Here is a 22166-nt window from a genome sequence, read left to right on the forward strand (position 1 = left end):
GGCAAAATTTACACTGGTGCAGCAGAATTATTCTGTAGTCAACTTCAAAATGCCAGTGATATAAATTTTATCAGTAGTGTTTTTCGAAAATGAAGTTCTTTCCCCTCCAGAGAATCCCTTTTGAGTTCAAAAAACATCTACGGAATAGCCGTTTTTTGATCGACTCTGGTGATGACAAATCTCACAGCATGCCTTTCAATTGCTTCAATATCTTCCTTTAATCTGAAATGGTGGGGATCCCAAACATATTAGTAGTTCTCAAAAATGGGGCACACTAGTGTTCTTCAGGCAGTCTCCTTTACAGATGAGCTACACTTCCTACAATTCCCTCAATAAAGCAAAGTCAACCATTCATCTGAAATACTACCGTCCTAACATGCTTGTTCTATTTCGTATAACTTTGCAACGTTACACCTAGATATTTAACTGTGGTGACAGGGTCAAGCAGAACACCACTAATACTGTATCAGAACATACAGGATTGTTTTTTACACACATCTGCATTAACATACATTTTTCTATGAGGGTGTGCTGAAACTTAATACCTCCAATTTTTTTTTATTCTGTTCTCAGCATCGACTGGGATATTACATGTCATTCATATTACTCGTTCAACTTTCCCTCTTCGCCGATGCAAGTTGCAATCCTCTACTGCTAAACAACTCTACAGTGTAGTGTGTAACATGGTGGTGTGTAAGGTAAGTATGTCAGTGGATGAGAAACACAGTGTCAAAGGAGGAGGAGGACGACGACGATGATGACGAACTACATGGACTCTCAACTTAGAATATGCAGTGCATGCTTGAGTGGACGAGGCATGCCCATCAGCACTCAATCAGTTGACATGAATCTTTTGCAGAGTACTGTGTGGTGAGTATTACAAAAAATGCAGCTACACCCCTACCATCCACAGAGCGTGCATGCTTTGACTCTTGCTGATTTTGGACTCGTATCATGTTCAGTCAATGGTTTTTGCAGCACCTTTCAGTCGATCCTCACTTTCTTGCCTCTGTGTTTTTTAATGGATGATGCCTGTTTCACCAGAGATTGAATGCTAAATAGTCGCAATTGTCAGATTTGGGCCATTGAGAATCCCCATGCAACAAATGTGAGGAGCCACCACCACAGATTATCAATCAATGTGTAGGCAAGCAAAGTCAATGATTATGTACCATCCCCATGTCTTCTTTCTTCCCACTCAAAATATACCTGTGTACACAGTGTCAATCAGAGAAATACAGGGTGTCCCACTCAAACATCCCTGATTTCAAAGACCCAGGGGGGGGGGGGGGGGGGGGACACAGTTGATACGAAAATGAAAAATGCACCACGTTGTAGGGCATCTGAAACAATTATTTATGTATCATCAATACACTTCTACATGTGAACCATTTGTAGCATGAAGAATATCGAGTCTATATTCAATTTCTTGCCAAGTTCTTTGTAACATTTCCTCTGTTATTAATGCAATCACATTGGTGATACGATGCCGCAACGTAGGAATATCATCCGCTTGGTCGCATACATGCGGTCCTTCACGAATCCCCACATGAAGGAATCAAGCAGAGTAATGTGAGGTGAACGTGGTGGCCAGGCAATGTGTCCTCCGCGTCTGATCCAACAATTGGGAAATTTCTTATCCAGGAACTTGTGAACAGCCGTTGACCAATGCAGCGGAGCTCCATCTTGTTGAAAAATGATGTTTGGTTGCAAGTCTTATATCTGAGGGTACATAAACTGCTCCAACATCTCCAGACACACTACCCCATCACTGTTTGTTCCGCAAAGATGAACGGTCCAACAATCCTGTAATGCATTAGCCCACACCTGACGTTTAGTTTAGGGCAATCACAAACATGTTCAATGACAACGTGCGGACTTTGCAAACCCCAAATCTGAACATTATGCCTATTAACCCTTCCTGATAGATGAATGGTTGCCTCATCTGATGGCATCCATATCAATATGCTGCAGCATATTCGCAGCAAATTTTTGTCGGCACGGTTTGTCGTTTGGGATGAGATGTTGCAGAATTTGCACTTTGTAAGCACACATACGAAGATGCTGGTGAACTACACGATGTAATGTAGGTCGAGGTACATCAGGTTGCCTAGATGCTTGACGAGTTGACTTATGTGGGCTTCTGAGAAACATTTGTCTGATGTCTCTTCTGAAACTCCGTAACATGCATTGCCAGAATGTTTCAGAACACTTCCTGTTGCCAGAAAGTTCATATGCCATTCCTTAATTGTTTGCACAGCAGATGTATCACATTCATACACACAGTGATAATTTCTTTGCACAGTACTCGGCAATTTTGTTTCTCAAAACCACACTACTGCTTGCGTGCACTGCTGTGGAGTCGCCATTTTCACTTCATGCAACCATGCTGCACTCTGGTGATGATACTTGGCACTTCTGATGCAGGAATATAAATTCTTTGAGAAGCTCTACAATGTGGTGTATTTTTCATTCTTGTATCTACTGTAGTTTTTCTCTCCTGGATCTTTGAAATCAGGGATGTTTGAGTGGGACACCCTGTACTACCCAGGTTCCCGGAACATACCCCACTTGCTTTTCTTCATCGGATGTAGTTCCAGCATGGTGGAGCACCACCTCTCTTTGAACCGAGGGTTTGTGAACACTTGGATCAGTCACTCCCTGAAAAGTGGGTAGGCAGAGGAGGTCCTGTTTGTGGTCAACATTCCTCCTGATCTCAATGCACTACATTTCTTCTGGTGGGGCCATGTGAAAAGTCTTGTGTACAAGACACCTTTCAAGACTTAAAATGATTCCTGGCAAAAATTCTCACTACCTTCAACATTGTTCAAATGGCACCAGGCATATCAGAATGGATACAACAGAACTTTGTGCGATGATGTCATGCCTGCACTGACACCAGGGGATGCCATTTTGAAAAACTATTGTAAGAATTATTGTCAATGTAGCAGCTTGTGAAACTTGTGTAGGTAAATAGAACTCAAATACTTTACTGTAGGCTTAGTTTTTTGGTCTCTCTGACATCAAGTTACATGTGCTGTTACTAGTCTGTCAACAAGGGAAATTATCTGAGGGTATTGGGAAGTGTTCTGCAGAAACTTTGTACATCATGATCAGGGTTCGGAAGTTGGGGCCAATACTTTGAGCACTGCACAAGGCTAAGGCAGCACTTAAGTAGATTTTCACTTACACCTTTTGAATCTGTCGTTTCCAGAATAAGTTCCCTCAGCTCAAATTGATACACTTACTCTTTTCCATCAATCCTGAAAGTCTGTAACATCGTCATGGAATCACCCTGTACAGACAACAAGAATGGTCCTACCACACCTCCCAGAGGCACTCCTGATGATACCCTTGTCTCTAATGACCACTCACTGCCAGGAACGATGTATTGGATTTTATTACTTAAAACGTCTTCATGCCAATCTCATATCTGGTAATCCATTCTGTATGCTCAGGCACCACAGCAAATGCTTTCCACAAATCTAAAAATGTGAGATTGCCTATTGGCCTTAATCTATGGTTCGCAGAGTACCAAGTGAGAAGAGGGCAAGCTTAGTTTCACATAATCGATGCTTTCTAAATCCAAACTGCTTTCTGGACAGAAGCTTTTCAGTCTCAAGGAAATTTATTCTATTTTTATTGCCTATCCTAGAAAATAGTTCAAGCAAGTGGGTCCACATCAGACAGGATTAACTGAAGACACTGAACAAATGGGCAGCAGCACAAAATGCCACAACTTTGTTTTACCCACAGCATAAAATCACAGACATACCGAGAAACACGAACAGATGCTTGAAGATAGACATCCACTGGTCCGCTAAAGTGCACTTGCAAAGTTTCAACAATTAGTACAAAAATGTGTGCACACAACCCCCCCCCCTCCACCCCCAAACACACAGAGGAATGGGAAGAAACCCTGATTTGCAGTATAATGGGAAAAGTCCTCTGCCACAGTGGTTTGCAAAGTTTAGCTTTGGGTAACAAAAGCAGGATTAACATTTGCAAGGCATACTTGCAGATTTTACAAAAAAAATTATGTTCACTGGCACGTGATTTGATGTAACCTGGTTTGATTTTGCAAAGGTCATATATTCATTGGGTGTAACTACAGTTCACAGTCAACTTTAATGTGTTAGTATGAACTATACATCATAATTTGCGACATGGCTTGTGGTAAAACAGAATTTCTTCTCAGAATTATACAGCAAATCGAATTATTATTCCAATGCATCTGATGATTATAGCAGAAACTAAATGGGTCAGCAGTAATTGCACAAGGAAAGCAAGGGAGACCAGGCTTGAATGTCCCATTGACTAGAGATGATGCTCAAGCTTGGATAGGATCTGTCTTGTGCACTTAGTCCTCTGTGATTCTGTTGTCCGTCACAGCATTTACTTACATAAGTAAGTCATCTCTTACATAAGTCATTCCTCACATATTATTTTGAGGTTGTACTAGCATCAGAACAGGATTAATGTTTGCACGCAGCATGAACAATGTAAACAATGAAATGGCATCCTATTACTCTAGCCAGGTAACGGCATGACAGGCCACCAAATTTTTTCACAGCAGGCCGGACAACAACTGAGAGAATGAAACTTCCTGACAGATTAAAACTGTGTGCCGGACCGAAACTCAAACTCGGTCCGGCAAACAGTTTTAATCGGTCAGGAAATTTCATATCAGCACACACTCCACTGCAGAGTGAAAATTACATACTGGAAACTGAGAGAATGTCAGGCCACACCATCATTCTGTGCTATACCTAGATACAATAATTTAAAACTGAAAATGGGAACTTTAAGGCACATAGCAGGCAGGTGGTGTCCTATTATTCTAAAAATAATGTTTATGATGTCTTCTTGTTTTAAAAAATAATATTTAAATTTAAATTTATCACAATAGCCTATCTCGTGTTCCATATGGGTCCACATCGAGCGGCCCATATGTAGATAAGCTCCCCACTCGACCATCTTCAATTCTGATGAAATTTTTATAGGATGTACCTATAGGACTTAAATGAAGCACTGCTGAATTAGAGGTCCATATGTAGAATGGTTGGACCACTAGCCAACTTTGTGTAAAGGCTAGTTTTCTGACATTGCGATGTAAATGAATGAAATCATCAACTTTTTTTACCATTGCTCGGTATCCAAGAGACCTGTCATGCTGAAATTTTGTGATCCTGTTCAACTTTTTGGGTACAATAGGTCAGCTGTAAAATGAAAGTTAAAATTATAGTAAATTCATCATAATGTGCTATCAAAATGGCTAATAAATCTTGTCATAACAAATTTTGACTATACTTCATTGACTTGTATCTACTGAAAGAATCTGCAATATAATGATGAGTCAGTTTTTGAAATCTGATCTTCAATAAAGTCCTCAATAGTCATCTGCTTGGTTTCTAACGTATTTCTATCAGTGTGTACCCACTGTCTGAACTCAGTGGTATAATCTGGATCACTGTCTTCAAAACTGCTTTCTAAAAACTGTTGCAGAAGTTCTTTTCCTGGACAGATTTCACACCAATGAATCATGCAATCTTTCGATTCCAAATCACACACTGTTTTAACAATCAGGCTCTTGTAATTTTCTTTAATTGAACTGCCTTAAAGCAGCAGTTTTACATTTTGGTGTAAAGTGAAAACACAGGTGGTTCATGGTGTGGGTTCCTGTAGTCATGTCCTAGTTCATGAACCACAGGCAACGTATGAGTGGCCAAGTAAGTGGTCCCGACAGTCAGAATACCAGTTACTTTGGAATAAGGCTGCGCATCTCGGACATATTCTGAGTCGTGATCACCTTTGTGCTCATACGGCAAAGACTACCAAATCCACCGGTTAGTCCCTCAGCCATTAGGGGTGAAACCCAATGGGACTCGGGGCAAGTAAGGCATGCAACCTGCTTCCCTGGTACTATAAATATGATGCTGGCAACAATCAGAGCAAAATGCCTTGGACCTTTGGAGGTGACGGAGTCGCACCTCTAACTGACAAACCAGGGACTCCTAAGATACGACTTGGCAAACAAATGGTAATGAGATGGGGAGCTATTAATATCAATGGGGGCTACTTTGGGAAGAAGGTAGAGCTGGCAGAGGCTGCAAGTAAGATGGGGCTGGACGTTTTAGCTGTTAGTGACATTCGGGTAAGGGGTGAGAAAGAAGAGGAAGTGGGAGAATACAAGGTCTACCTGTCAGGAGTCAAAGCAGGAATAGCACAATGGGGTGTAGGGCTTTACATCAGGAAAGAAATGGAACCCAGCGTAGTTGCAATAAGGTATGTAAACGAACGACTGATGTGGATAGATTCGACAGTGTCTAGCAAGAAAATTAGGATTGTGTCAGTATATTCGCATTGTGAAGGAACAGATCAAGATAAGATGGATAGTTTTTATGAGGCACTCAGTAGGACAAGGACAGTGTTCTGCTCATGGGTGATTTTAACGCCAGGATTGGAAATCGAACAGAAGGGTATGAAAAGGTTGTGGGTAAATTTGGAGAGGATATGGAGGCCAACAGGAACAGGAAACAACTCTTGGATTTCTGTGCCAGTATGGGCTTAGTAAACACAAACTCCTTTTTTAAACATAAGAACATTCACCGGTATACTTGGGAAGGCAGGGGAACCAGATCTGTCTTTGACTATATAACAACAGATCAGGAATTCAGGAAGGCTGTGAGGGACACACGTGCATTTAGGGGATTCTTTGATGACACTGATCATTATTTAATCTGCAGTGAAATTGGGATTGTGAGGCCGAAAGTGCAGGAGGTCAGGTTTATATGTAGGAGGATAAGAGTGGAGAAACTTCAGGATAAGTAAACCAGGCACAAGTACATAACAGCGATCTCAGAAAGGTACCAGTTAGTTGAATGTAGTCAATTACAGTCATTGGAAAAGGAATGGACAAGGTACAGGGACACAGTACTAGAAGTGGCTAAAGAATGTCTTGGAACAGTGGTGTGTAAAAGTAGGATGAAACAAACAGCTTGGTGGAATGACACAGTCAAGGCAGCCTGTAAAAGGAAAAAGAAGGCGTATCAAAAATGGCTACATACTATAACTCAGGTAGACAGAGAACGTTATTTTGAAGAAAGAAACAAAGCCAAACAGATAATTGCAGCATCCAAGAAGAAATCTTGGGAAGACTTTGGAAACAGGTTGGAGACTATGGGTCAAGCTGCTGGAAAACCATTCTGGAGTGTAATTAGCAGTCTTCAAAAGGGAGGTAAGAAGGAAATGACAAGTATTTTGGACAGGTCAGGAAAACTGCTGGTGAATCCTGTGGATGCCTTGGGCAGATGGAGGGAATATTTTGAAGAGTTGCTCAATGTAGGTGAAAATGCGATCAGTAATATTTCAGATTTCGAGGTAGAATGGGATAGGAATGATGGTAGAAATAGGATCACATTTGAGGAAGTGGAGAAAATGGTCAATAGATTACAGTGCAGTAAAGCAGCTGGGGTGGATGAAATTAAGTCGGAACTCATCAAATACAGTGGAATGTCAGGTCTTAAATGGCTACACAGGATAATTGAAATGGCCTGGGAGTCGGGACAGGTTCCATCAGATTGGACAAAAGCAGTAATCACACCAATCTTTAAACATGGAAACAGAAAAGATTGTAACAACTACAGAGGTATCTCTTTAATCAGTGTTGTGGGTAAAATCTTCTCAGGTACTGTTGAAAGGAAAGTGCGAATATTAGTTGAGGACCAATTGGATGAAAATCAGTGTGGGTTTACGCCTCTTAGAGGTTGTCAGGACCAGATCTACAGCTTACGGCTGTAGCTTATTGTCTGTTCTACAAGATTATGGAATAGGAGACAAACTTTTGCAAGCAATTAAAGGTCTTTACATGGATAGCCAGGCAGCAGTTAGAGTTGACGGTAAATTGAGTTCATGGTTCAGAGTAGTTTCAGGGGTAAGACAAGGGTGCAACCTGTCTCCACTGTTGTTCATATTATTTATGGATCATATGTTGAAAACAATAGACTGGCTGGGTGAGATTAAGATATGTGAATACGAAATAAGCAGTCTTGCATATGCGGATGACTTAGTTGCGATGGCAGATTCGATTGAAAGTTTGCAAAGTAATATTTCAGAGCTAGATCAGAAATGTAAAGACTATGGTGTGAAGATTAGCATCTCCAAAACGAAAGTAATGTCAGTGGGAAAGAAATATAAACGGATTGAGTGCCAAACAGGAGGAACAAAGTTAGAACAGGTGGACAGTTTCAAGTACTTAGGATGCATATTCTCACAGGACGGCAACACAGTGAAAGAACTGGAAGTGAGGTGTAGCAAAGCTAATGCAGTGAGCGCTCAGCTACGATCTACTCTCTTCTGCAAGAAGGAAGTCAGTACCAAGACTAAGTTATCTGTGCACCATTCAATCTTTCGACCAACTTTGTTGTATGGGAGCGAAAGCTGGGTGGATTCAGGTTACCTTATCAACAAGGTTGAGGTTACAGATATGAAAGTAGCTAGGATGATTGCAGGTACTAGTAGATGGGAACAATGGCAGGAGGGTGTCCACAATGAGGAAATCAAAGAAAAACTGGGAATGAACTCTATAGATGTAGCAGTCAGGGCGAACAGGCTTAGATGGTGGGGTCATGTTACATGCATGGGAGAAGCAAGGTTACCCAAGAGACTCATGGGTTCAGCAGTAGAGGGTAGGAGGAGTCGGGGCAGACCAAGGAGAAGGTACCTGGATTCAGTTAAGAATGATTTTGAAGTAATAGGTTTAACATCAGAAGAGGCACCAATGTTAGCACTGAATAGGGGATCATGGAGGAATTTTATAAGGGGGACTATGCTCCAGACTGAACGCTGAAAGGCATAATCAGTCTTAAGAAAACACAGACTGAGTGGGTTTCTGCAGCATCTAAAATGATGCACCATTTTGGACTCAATTCACAAAATTTAGAAAATCCAATTTCAGGCCCATGCTGAAGTCGATATGCTGCAAACATTTCTTTCAGATTATTCAAAAGAAAGTATTTTTGCATCAAAACTTTCTTTCCGTCTATTCTAACTGATACATACTCCTTTTTACCTGGGCAAATTCGGCTAAATTCTTCATTTTGAAAAAAATATTATCAGTCTTTCTTTTACAGCATCTGGAATCTTCTTGCAATATTTGTTCCTTGGCAGAGTTAATACACTATTTTCTGCCTTTAACTTCCTATGTGCTTTTACTATTATTTCTGAAACACTAAATTCTTGTATTGTCTCTTTTATAGTCCAACTTTGATGTACTAATGTCAAAATCTGCAATTTTTCAGGCTGCCTTGACAATTGCAACTATTCTTCCATTTCATTAATGAGCTGTTTATAATCTTCACTATCAGTATGTGCCTTACTCATACTAGATATTTGAAAATCTGTTGGGTTGAAGCCACTTGAGTTTCACTTATTTTCTGTTTTGCACAACTTTTGGCATCTCTTGTTATGCTCCCTGAAATTTTAGAGGGGAGACCCCAAAATCAATTACACATGTATCAAGTGATTCTGTTGGGTATAATCCTTATGACTGAAATTTTTCTGCTTTTGTTGCTGAAATTTTTTTTGTGCGAGTTGGACAGATCTTCTGACCAGGTTTTACATTTCTCTTTGTCACAGCCTTCAATTATTTTGCTGTTACATTAAGTACCCATAAACCCTTTTTTACAGAATGGTTCTTTGCGCCAAACGGCTTACAACAGAACTTCATACTTGTCCGAAAGTATTACTTTGTGATGAAAGCATATTTGTGCACTTTCAGCAAGACAAATATCACTTCTCTGTTTGAGTAATTCTTGTTGTTCTACTGAAAAATTCTTTAATATGTTTAAAGTCTTGTTGATGTGTGTATGTTTTCAGATGACACGCAGAATTATCTGCAAAGGCCAATGCTACATGACACTGAAACATCTTTGATATCCATTAAACAACAATTCAATTTTTACTTCCAATTGCCTTCACTTTCACTATTTGGTAATGTAAAAGTTCTGTATACTTCAACTGGGAAAATTAAACAGTCATAAATAATGAAAACTTTCGTACGGAATTTGGGAATAGAACATAGAAAAATTTTAATGACCAGATACAAATTTCTAAAAAATAAGACACATTGAAATAATTTGTATGTATAGAAAAACGTGATTATGTAGTAACAATAACAGATTTTACATCATTTAAAAAGCACACATTAAATCTGAACTCTTCATTACACAACAGTGTGCTTCAGAATCACTGTTCCAACAAAGTGAGCTCTTCTCAATGGTACCAATAAAAATCTGATTTGAGAGATCCCTTTTGAGATATCATGTCTTGAAAATGAGCCAAAACTGATTGATTAAATTTCTGGGTAGATGTTGAACTTAGACAACTCAGTTCTTATTGACCAGTCTAGGTGCCATTTGTAGAGTTTTTTGGCAAACTGACAGGCTACAGATGAATAAAGAATCTGCTTCAGAAAGTTATTCTTTTAGTAGTTACAAGCTGATAAGGTATTGTCAAAACTTGTAATGACAAGAATTATGAGCCACTCTGATAGCACATTATCATGAACTTACCAAAATTCGATCTTTAGTTCTACTATTGTACCCAAAAAGTTGAACAGAATCACAAAGCTTCAGCATGACAGATCTCTCAGATACCAAGCAATGGTAAAACATAGCTGATGAATTATTCCTTTAAGTCAAAAACCTAGCCTTTACAGAAATGTGGCTAGCGGCCCAACCATACTACTTATGGAGTTGTAATTTGGCAGTGCTTCATGAAAGTTCTACATGTACATCCCGTAAAAATTTCATCAGTATTGGAGAGGGTCCAGTGGGGACCCTCAAGCCACTTGAAATGGAACGACCTGCACATTTTATGAAAAAATTTAAATTCTGTCAGTGGGATGTATGAACCGACATCGCGCGCCAGATCTGGCTCGCAGACCATTGTTTGGCAACCCCTGGTTTAACCAATGGTGTTAATGAACAAATGCATTGTGTATGGTGAATGGCATTTTCCATGCCGCAAATTCAATCTGTACAAACTGTTCTGTATGTTGTTCTGGTATGGAACCAGCCACGAGGACAAGGGATGGCTGTAGACCTCACACAGTCCTCACACCAGATATGGGAGCATGAGTGTACCAATGAGTAATACATAATACTGAAACAAGTGTGCAAAGAATAAGAGTTACTGAAGGCATGGAACACCTTCTGGCTTACTCAGTTCAGTGCAAGCATTAACTTTGTTCATAGGTAAGCAGCTAATCTGCACAGACAGAAGAAGTATATTATCACAATTTGATATCCATGTGTAGATAAATGGAATCTGCTGAGCAATCTTGAAAGCAAGATGTTAGATTAGCTTCAGTATCAGTATGTGGGAAGGAATTACATGTGACAGACTCGCAGAACCATACTCTCTGCTGGACATACACTGAAACGCCACGGAAAATGGTATAGGCATCTGTTTTCAAATAGGCCTACAGAGATATGTAAACAGGCAGAATGCAGCACTGTGGTCGGCAACTTCTATATACGACAACAAGTGTCTGGCACATTCCGAGATCAGTTACTGCTGCTACAATGACAGGTTATCAAGATTTAAGTTAGTTTGAATGTGGTGTTAAAGTCGGCACATGAGTGATGGGACACAGCATGTCTGTGGTTGCAATTAAGCGGGGATTTTCCCATAGGGGCATTTCAAGAGTGTACCGTGAATATCAGGCATCCGGAAAAACATCAAATCTCCGACATCACTGCGGCTGGAAAAAGATCCGGCAAGAACAGGACCAACGACATTCAACATGACAGACATGCAACCCTTAAGCAAATTGCTACAGATTTTAGTGCTGGGCCATCAACCTGCGTCAGCAAGTGAACCACTTGACGAAAAATCATTGATCTGGGCTTTGGGAGCCAAAGGCCCACTCATGTAGGCCTACTCTTGATGACTGCATCACACAAATTTTATGCCTCGCTTGGTCCCATCAACACCGACATAGAACTGTTGAAGACTCGACACACGTTGCCTGGTCGGACACATCTTGTTTCAAATTGTATCAAGTGGATGGACATGTATGGATATGGAGACAACCTCGTGAATCTGTGGACCTTGCATATCAGCAGGGGACTGTTGAAGCTGGGTGAGCCTCTCTAATGGAGTGGGGCATGTGCAGTTTGAGTGATATGGAACCCCTGATACATGTAGAAATAACTCTGACGTAAGTAAGTAAGCATCGTGTCTGATCAACTGTATCCATTCATGTCCTTTGTGCATTCCGACAGACTTGGGCAATTCCAACAGGACATTGCGACACCCACACATCCAGAATTGCTACACAGTGGGTCCAGGAACACTCTTAGGGGTTTAGACATTTTCGCTGGCCACCAAACTCCTCAGACATGAACATTATTGAGCATATCTGGGGTGCCCTGCAATGTGCTGTTCTCCTCCACCTCATACTCTCATGGGTTTATGGATAGCCCTGCAGAATTCATGGTGTCAGTTCCCTCCAGCACTACTTCAGACATTAGTTGAGTCCATGCCACGTGATGTTGCACACTTCTGTGTGCTTGCAGTGGCTCTACATGATACTAGGCAGGTGTACTAGTTTTTCTGGCTCTTCAGTGTATAATTACCAATTTCTGGTTGAAAAATTACAAACGCTATTGGACAACGTTACCCTTCCTAACAGACAATGGATGTCATTTTTGCACAATGGGGATCAACTGAAGTGTCCAATATCACTTCACAAACTCACAAGCACACTGTCACCTTCCAGCATAATGCTGCACTACAGATCCGTATGTCACACCACTAACATTTCATATTCACATTTGATTGACTATGCTACAGACGAATCTGTCAGGGACAAGGTACATTCCAAAATGTAATATATATGCAAAAGAAATATTGTCAGTATTCCTCTCTCTCTCTCTCTCTGCCTAGACGCATATGACACCACATGCCACATCGTCATTACAGTTTGGAATGAAGCCAACATCTGATTTCAGTCTGTTCTGTCGACACCATAATGGGGTAGTACTACAATATCTACATCTTATAGAACAGACTCTAATATGAATGTTTAATGAGCAACTGATTGGTCACTTAAGTCCAGAGGCACTGCCTCGGCATTCAACTGACGTTAATCTCTTCCGCTTCTAACTATGGACACATTTAAAAGCATTTGTGTATTTCATGTGAACTTTACGTGTGTGTGTGTGTGTGTGTGTGTGTGTGTGTGTGTGTCCCAAGTGTGTGATCACACCTAAGGGAAGCCATTTGTGTCTGCAAGAGTTTCTCTAAGAGGGAGAGCAGAAGAATAAGAACGAGTGGCAAAGGACACACACTGTCAACAAATAGGTCATTGTGGCAGTATTTGTTTCCAGAAGTACCGGTATGTTTATAGGACTTTTTCCCTAGTTATAACCACTACTTTTATCCTGTGAAAACATGGGACACTTAAGAAAAAGTATACATCAGTTCTAGTAAATTGTAACATACACCCGTATTCACATCTCATTTAATTTTCTTCCAAGATTAATTGCTAATACACTCAACAAGCACATGCAAATTCTATTATGTATTTCAGTTTTTACTCTTCCACTTCCCCATTGAAGATGAGTACAAGCGCTACAAATCATAGTTGAGAAAAATACTAAATAATAATCTTTTCAAATAACCTTATAAGTTATAATTAGCAATAGATATTTTACCTTCTTCAGGGCTTTCGCTCTTGCAATGCCAGGCAAACCTCTATCAGTTTTCGATGACCGGCCGATGACATTACTCTTCTGTCTATTAACATGTACCTCAAATGGATTTAACACTTTCTTTTTCACTGTATCTTTCCTAGTTGTTTCAGAAAGTCCTTTCTTTTTGGCAGTCTTCTTATTCTTTGCCATCTTATACAACACACAGCAATTGCATGAGGGCACTTAATCTGGATTGCACTTGCTTTGCCGTCACAACACTGTACACATAAAAACCATCGTAAGTTCCGTCTGTCACAATAACCCACAGAGCTATAATCAGCCAACAACCAACAGACGCTTGCCGTTGTTTACAAAAACACACACACGTGCAGCTTTCCTTAACAACATCAAATACTATCTCTGCAAAGTGTAAACAATTGACTACTGTAATTTCAGTCCTGCCAACATGTTAGAATCCCCCCAAAATATACAAAAGGATCTGAAGAGAATTGCATTCTACGAAGGAAAATTGAGATCGAGAAGTTCAATAATGTAACTACATCAACATCCATACCTACCAAAAGTGCATGGCAGACAGTAGTTTCCATGTACTACGTATATTTCTTCCGCTTACAGAACGAGGAAAGTAGACAGCTTAAATTCTTCTGTACGTGTTTCAATTAACTTTTTTCTTCGTAGTCTCCGTGAGAGAGATTTTCTTCATAGCATTTCTTTATTGACCCCGTAAATCATGATTTGGTACATAGTTCTCACGTACGATACGGATCAAGATAATAAATACAAAACATAACATGACTTTGCAATAATAATTTAATACACTTTGTATCTAGGAAACAAATAACGTGTTTTAAGACAATAAGTATCGTTAAGAATGTTTGATCGAGTATTCTATTTTTTTCATATTGCTCCAAGAAAATCAGAAACACATTGAAGCTGTGGTCAAGCCTTAGGCATACTATTTCAGTTTTACTTTCAACGTATATAAATGATATCATATGCTGGCACAACACAATGCCTGTACAATGAACTCCTATTTTACAAATATTGATAAATATTTGTTGGTATTTAGGGTAGGTGGGGATTAAAGTACACATTTTTTGATTTACTAAAAATCTGGAAAAAACTTGCAGCAATATCATATCAATTACACGTGCAACCCATGGACTTTTACAACTGCGAATTCTCCTGTCCTTATAAGAGAACTATCTTCTAAATCAGCTTCATGCACCGAAAAATTCATGTCCAGGTCACAGCTACTGTAATGCAGAGACATCTTTGTTTTCAGTTCCGACGAAGACGACGTCGTTTTAACAGTAGAAAATTTCAACTTACACTGATTAGCCCAAACATTATGAGCACTGCCCACCGCAACGTTGGGGGCCGCGTGGTGGCGTAGCGGACATGTGAGGCGGTAACAAAAGTATGTAAGCAGACTAGGCACGTACAGAGGATCACCCTAGCGAAGATATGGGCTGCAAATGGGGAAGTCCATTACGTAGAGTCTTTGAAGGAGTATCTTGAAAACGGTGAAGCTGGTCGAATATTCACGTGCTACTATCATGAGCTTCTATGGAAAGAGGGAGAACAGTGAAACTGCCATTTGGCGCTAAATTGTTGGACGTGTACGACTCTTCACAGAACGTGGGGTCAAGAGGCTTGTTTGCTCTGTAAAGTGGGATAGATGGTGACCTGTAGCATCTCTACCGAAAGAGCACAATGCGGGTACATGCACAAGTCTTTCAGACCACACCATTTATCGTTCATTGTTGAACATGGAGCTCCACAGCACAACACCCCTTTGTATTCACGTGTTTACCTAACGACAACCGAGCGAGGTGGCGCAGTGGTTAGCACACTGGACTCGCATTCGGGAGGACGACGGTTCAATCCCGCGTCCGGACAACCCGGTTTAGGTTTTCCGTGATTTCCCTAAATCGCTCCAGGCAAATGCCGGGATGGTTCCTTTGAAAGGGCACGGCTGACTTCCTTCCCTGTCTTTCCCTAACCCCATGAGACCGATGACCTCGCAGTTTGGTCCTTTCCCCCAAAAAGCCCAACCCCCAACCTAATGACATCGTCAATCACGACTGCAATGGGCACGAGACCATCGTTAGTCGAGTGTTGATCAATGGAAAAGGGTCGGCTCTTTATGTAATTCACATTTTTGCTACACTAAGTTGGTGGTCGTCTCTACAAACGCCATCTTCGTGATAAACGACGGCTCGAAACGTGCAGCGCGCCATGGACGCAGCCTGGCGGGAATAGTATTATGCTATGGGAGACTTTTCTCCTGCACTTGAGTGGTACCTGTGGATACACCGACAGCTGCGAACCACCTGCATCCCTCCGTGCTTGATGTCTTCCCCGACAGAGATGTCATCTTTCAGCAGTATAATTGTCCATGTCTCGGAACCAGAATGGTGCTACACTGGTTTGAGAAGCACTATGGTGAACTCACGTTGATGTCTCAGCAGCCAAATTCACCTTATGTGTCGCTATCGGACACCATCACAGCGTACACAATTCAGCGGTCCTTTATTTACGGGAATTACGTGAGCTGTGCGTCGACATCTAATGCCACATTCCTTCCCAAACCAACCAACAAATTGTCAAATTCCTGATATGCAGAATCAGTGATATATTTCGTTCCAAAGACGGACAAACACGCCATTAAGCAGGTGGTCATAATGTTTTGGCTTATAAGTGTTCTTTTACTCGATCTATGAAGGGCTTTCTTTTTCTTCTCCTCATCTAACGTCTTCTTTTCATCAGATTCCTCCTCCTAGATTGCCTTACAAGGGGTGGAAGTTAACAACTATGATGAATGCCCTTTCAAACTCTTCCATTTTATTTGAACTTTTGGAAGTGAAATTATTTTCTCCGGTGGTAGCAAGAACGCAAGCGATGTAAGATTGGCAGAAAAAGAGGATGTACTGGGAGAGGAGTTAGCATGGCAAGTAGCAGATTATGAGTTTGAAGAAGTTAGATGAGCAGATTTCACTTACAATGGGAGATGTTGTAAACTGCCTTAAAAAGCCTGAAAAAATTACAGTCAAGTGGCTGTGTCTTATTCTTGCTATGGGATGGCAAATGTAGCATGTGTATGCAGATATCTTTGGCATACAAAATAGCCTCCAGCCTTGTAGAGGAGACTGATTATCCAAGATTAATAAAACCGGTTTTTTGACTGCGAGATTTGTAAATTTTTGGTAATGAGGAAGCCATATAATAAATGTTATTGTAGCCATGTGACCTTTGTCAGATATAGCCATATCACATCCTGTTGGAGCTACCGTTTGAGTAATGGATTAAGTCACTTCCATACAAAAATGAAGAAGGTTGGAATATGGTGGTCTGTAGCACTCATGGAGCAGGCAACAGTGAATATTTGTCCTTTCGTGCAGCCACTGATTTCCGGACATATCTCTTCCCTATTGGAGCAACACGTTTAGAAAGCTTATTAGGGACATTTTGAATGCTCGTCTCATTCATATTGTAAACACAATCGCGAAGAAAACCATACTTTGCGAAGACTGCTTCCAGGTTGTCAAAATATTTGTTTAATTGTGTCTTTTTAAACCCCACCACGTGTGCTTCAGTGGTTTTCCGGCCCATTCTAAAGGACAATTTATTTCTTTTCATAAAATCACGACTGAGGTCTCTACCAATGAATCTTTTTCAGCTGGAGACCTATGATGTATACTTTTTTTTCGCCGAATTCAAAAAATTAAAGTAATGTTCTGAAAGTGAGTGTACAAATACTTTTATCCTGATGATGATGACGTTTGGTTTTGGAGCGCTCAACTGCACAGTCATTAGCGCCCATACAAAGTCCCAATTTTTACATAGTCCAATTTTTTTGCACAGTCCAATGTAGCCACTGTTGCAAATAATGATGAGGGTGATGACGAAATGATGAGGACACCACAACACCCGGTTCCTGGGCAAAGAAAATCCCCAACCCAGCTGGGAATCGAACCCCAGAACCTGTGATCCTTTATCCCGAGAAATCTAGTGTTGAACAATTGTTTGTTCTTCTTCACTCCTTTTGCCGGTTTTAAAACCTTTCTTAAGGCAGCCTCTTAAAAACGATAATTTTGGATGCTTGCCACACTGAGCTCCTATTTGCAGTAATGGCCCAGAGCATGATGGTAGAGTGGCTTTGTTAATGGGTGTTGAGATTATGTTCTGGTCCGTTTTTGGGAAAAAAATGCTGCTATGGAAGAGGTGATTATATTCGAAATGTGTAAAGAAACATAGGTTTGTCTGAGAAACCCTCTACCCACTGAAAAAAACTTCTTGTTTAAGGTGCTTCATTTTGAGAAGATTTGTGTTTTGTAGATACGTAGGACTACAGAAAGTAAGTTTATATGTTGTCGCATGTGAAGACCATTGCGCAAGAAGTTTAGCACACCCATGCGGAGTGGCAGTGCGGTCTGCGGCGTCATGTCTTGGACTGCAAGGCCCTTCCCGCTGGAGTTTCGAGTCCTCCCTCGGGCATGGGTGTGGTGTGTGTGTGTGTGTGAGAGAGAGAGAGAGAGAGAGAGAGAGAGAGAGAGAGAGAGAGATAGTTGTTCCTAGCCTATGTTAGTTTAAGTAGTGTGTAAGTCAAGGAACCGATGATGTCAGCATTTGGTCGATTAGGAATTCACACACATTTGAACATTTTGAAGTGTAGCACATTGCCACAAGGGAATATATGTTCCATGTTATTTGCAGACACTGTTCTAATGCGGTATGGAGAACAGGTGCATCACAGTGTAGGACTGAAATGCATGAAAACTGAAATGTGCTCCAAAACTGAAGTACGCAGGACAGTATAATTCTTATAGGCAGAAGCCTAAATTGCTCAGAGTTTCACTGTGAAATTCTGGCGGTATACAGACCAAGTACAATGTTGTGTCCGGCCAAAATGAAATGGTGGCGACAGTTTGACCAAGGCTGCACATATAGGGGTGCTGCTGATCAGGAAGGAAGGCAGTCGACTTTGACCACAGAGAACAATGTCCTAGCAATTGAGGCAGAATATCTAGGTGGTGTGGGGGGGGATGGGGAGGGGAGGTTTTAAATTATTATGATGTTCACTCAGCACTTCTCGAATGGCATCATGACCTACAAGTTGATCTGTATCGTTAAGGAACTGGCAGTCTGGTAGAATGTTCCAACCATTGTTTACAGGGGCTTGGTTACCAACCTGATAAATAGTGTTATGTATCAGTGTCACCTTGAAGTGTCGTATAGCATTCAGTAAAAGTTACATGGTCTGCCATAATATTGTGTAACTTACTTTTTGAAGTCCCCTCTTGTATAAATAAGATGGGGCAATATATTGAGATTTTTCAATACAGGGAGTGTCAAAAAGATCTGATGATTTTAAAGTACAAATAACACATATATTAAGAGTGATAAAAAGTGTTTTATTGGTTATTACAGAACGGTGCTAATGGAAATTAAAGAAAATAACATTGGAACAACCGATTTCATCAGTTTAAGATTTGATGATGACATCCTTCAAATGGTGCGCTTCTATGATGAAGCACTCTTCCAGTCTCACACCAAAATTGTCAAACAGCTTTCCTAACACTGCAGGAGACAGGTTGGCGATTTCTTGAGTTGTGGCCACCTTAAGTTCATCCAATGTGTGGGGCTTGATTATGTAGACTCTTGATTTCAAGAAACCGCACACGAAAAAATCACAAACACTCAGATCAGGGGAGAGTGCTGGCCATGCAATATACCCAAAACGCGAGATTACTTTGCCACGAAACTTACTTTTCAAAAGTCCATCACCTCATTGGCTGTATGGGCAGTTGCCCCATCCTGCTGGAACAGCATTCTACTGCACACTAAGCGTTTTCTCCAAAGTTTGGGGATCAGGAAGTTTTGTACCATCAACATATAACGTTGCAAATTGACTGTAACAGATTGACCACCCTCTTCAAAGAAGTATGGCCCAATGACACAAGTTTTTGTTACACCAAACCACACAGTGACCGTAGGACTATGCAGACGACATTCAAGCAGTTCTTCAGAATTTGTAGCTGACCAATAACGAAAGTTCTGTTTGTTTACATAACTGTCCAGATGAAAATGCGCCTCGTCGCTAATCATGAAAATATTTTCATCTGTCAGCAAATCAATCATTTGCTCTAATAGTGCTTTTTGCTTTGCATTGTCATTGGGCATTAACTGTCGAACAATAGCCCTTTTGTGTGGATGGAAGTGCAGAACGAACGCAAAATTCGTCTTACCGAGCGCTCAGATACATGCAAAGCAGCAGCTTGTTTATGGGTCGGCTGGTGAGGACTGGCTTCCACAGTTCTCTTAGTCTATCGATATTCTCTGGCGTCCAGGCTGACCTTGGACAGCCTGTCGACTTCCGTTTCAACGCTAAACCGGTACCTCTGAAGTTACTCACCCACAGCATGATTGTGTTGTGTGTCGTGGACCTAAATTGAAACTCTTACGGAACTGCTACTGCACAGCAACATAGGAATCGCCATTTTTTACGCCTCGACAACAGACACGCGATGCTCAACGGACCACTGCTAAATGGCTACTAAACTGTTCACATGTAGGCTCTAAAACGCACCTATCCCCCCCACCTCACACCACCTACTCGCTCAAACGAGCGGTGGCGAAAACCGTCCGATCATATTACCACTCCTTGTATTAGTCTAAAGAAGTCTTCATATTTAGCTTGTTTTATTAATCTGACACTATTTTCTGCTAGCTAAAGAGATGCTCCAAAAGATTATTATCAGTTGGGACTGGATATTTCCATGGTACATTGTTTCCACTGATACACATTTCGTATTTTACCTTGAGATTCTTACAGCATATATGAGTAAATTTATCTTTCTATTTAAATTATTCAGATACAGATCCAATTTGTAAGTAGGCTGTTTAGGTTTTTTTATTGGTAACGCCACCTCTGTATGAAAATCACTGGCTGTGCTGTGTGCAGGCTGTGGCTGCTTTGCATTGTTGTAATACTCGCCATTGTAGTGTTAGGCAGCTGGCTGTGAACAGCGCGTAGCTTTGCGCAGTTGGAGGTGAGCCGCCAGCAGTGGTGGATGTGGGGAGAGAGATGGCGGAGTTTTGTAATTTGTCATGAACTGCTATATATATTATGACTATTAAGGTAAATACATTGTTTGTTCTCTATTAAAATCTTTCATTTGCTAACTATGCCTATCAGTAGATAGTGCCTTCAGTAGTTTGAATCTTTTTATGCGTTGTTCACAGCCAGCTGCCTAACACTACAATGGCGAGTATTACAACAATGCAAAGCAGCCACAGCCTGCACACAGCACAGCCAGTGATTTTCATACAGAGGTGGCGTTACCAATAAAAAAACCTAAACAGCCTACTTACAAATTTTATTTTTCCTAAAAAAAATTTTCTTACTCACCCATGAGACACATTTTACATAGATGTTGAAAACTGGTGTCATATGGTGGATTTTCTGTGCAGAGTGAAATTTGTTTTCTTTACAGAATTTATTATAAGCCTGTTTTGAACCACTGTGTGGAATCATCTTTTACAACTCCTTCTATTTCCTGCATTCTGTCTTCATCATCAAGTCTCTAACCAGGAACCAAGTGAGGTATCGTAGTGGCTAGCACACTGGACTCTCATTCGCGAGGACGATGGTTCAATCCCATATCCAACCATTCTGATTTAGGTTTTCCGTGATTTCCCTAAATTGTTCCAAGCAAATGCTGGGATGGTTTCTTTGAAAGGACACGGCCAACTTCCTTCCCCATCCTTCAATACTCTGATAAGACTGATGACCTCGCTGTCTGTTCTCCTCCCCCAAACAACCCAACCCCAACTCTTTAACCAGAATATATGTGCTGTCTGTGAAAACTACTGTGGGTGTGTGTGTTTTTTTCTGTGAGGTTATTAAAACTACTTTAATATAGTAGTATGACATGCATCAGAATTTAGCACATGACATAAGGCTAAAGAAAGTACCTTTCTAGAATTACAAAAGAGTCAAATTTATAATATAACTCAGCTGAAATCAATCAGAGAAGAAATGCATAAGCAGACATTTTACAAAGAAAGGATGGAAGCAAGATCAGGTTTGAAGAACTGACTGTTGTGGTACTCTGTATCTGATTTATTTGCACAGTGCTGTGAAAATTAGAAATTTTGTGTGTTTCTATGACATTGTACCTCATATGAGTGATACGTTGTTGATTCCTGTTTCATAGGCTTCTACAACAGACTATCACCATCCGTACATAAAAAGCTTTGTTAAGATTAAGGGATACAGTAGAAACGTATTGTTTACTATTTCAGTTAGAAAGACAAAAACAGCCCATTGGGTTGGGAATGTCAGAAATCATTAATTATGGCAACAGACCCCAAGTCTGTATGCAATATAGTGAAATGAGAGACAGGACAACAGACCACAGAGCAGGAGGACATCAGTAT

At 40.7% G+C, this 22166-nt stretch overlaps 1 protein-coding gene across 2 annotated transcripts in view; it reads right to left on the reverse strand.

Moving 5' to 3' along the window:
- The window catches only part of LOC124787940 (nucleolar protein 14 homolog), a 54115-nt gene extending 40008 nt beyond the window's left edge, over positions 1–14107 (reverse strand). For both annotated transcript variants that reach the window (XR_007016036.1, XM_047254937.1), the window contains exon 1: positions 13722–14107. Coding sequence is in view for 1 of the 2 variants with exons in the window: in XM_047254937.1 (XP_047110893.1) it covers positions 13722–13910 (189 nt within the window). In the remaining variant the exon portion in view is untranslated. The remainder of the gene's footprint in view (positions 1–13721) is intronic.
- Positions 14108–22166: the final 8059 nt, after the last annotated feature.

The sequence above is a fragment of the Schistocerca piceifrons genome, chromosome 3, assembly GCF_021461385.2.
Source record: "Schistocerca piceifrons isolate TAMUIC-IGC-003096 chromosome 3, iqSchPice1.1, whole genome shotgun sequence".
NCBI classification, from domain to species: domain Eukaryota; kingdom Metazoa; phylum Arthropoda; class Insecta; order Orthoptera; family Acrididae; genus Schistocerca; species Schistocerca piceifrons.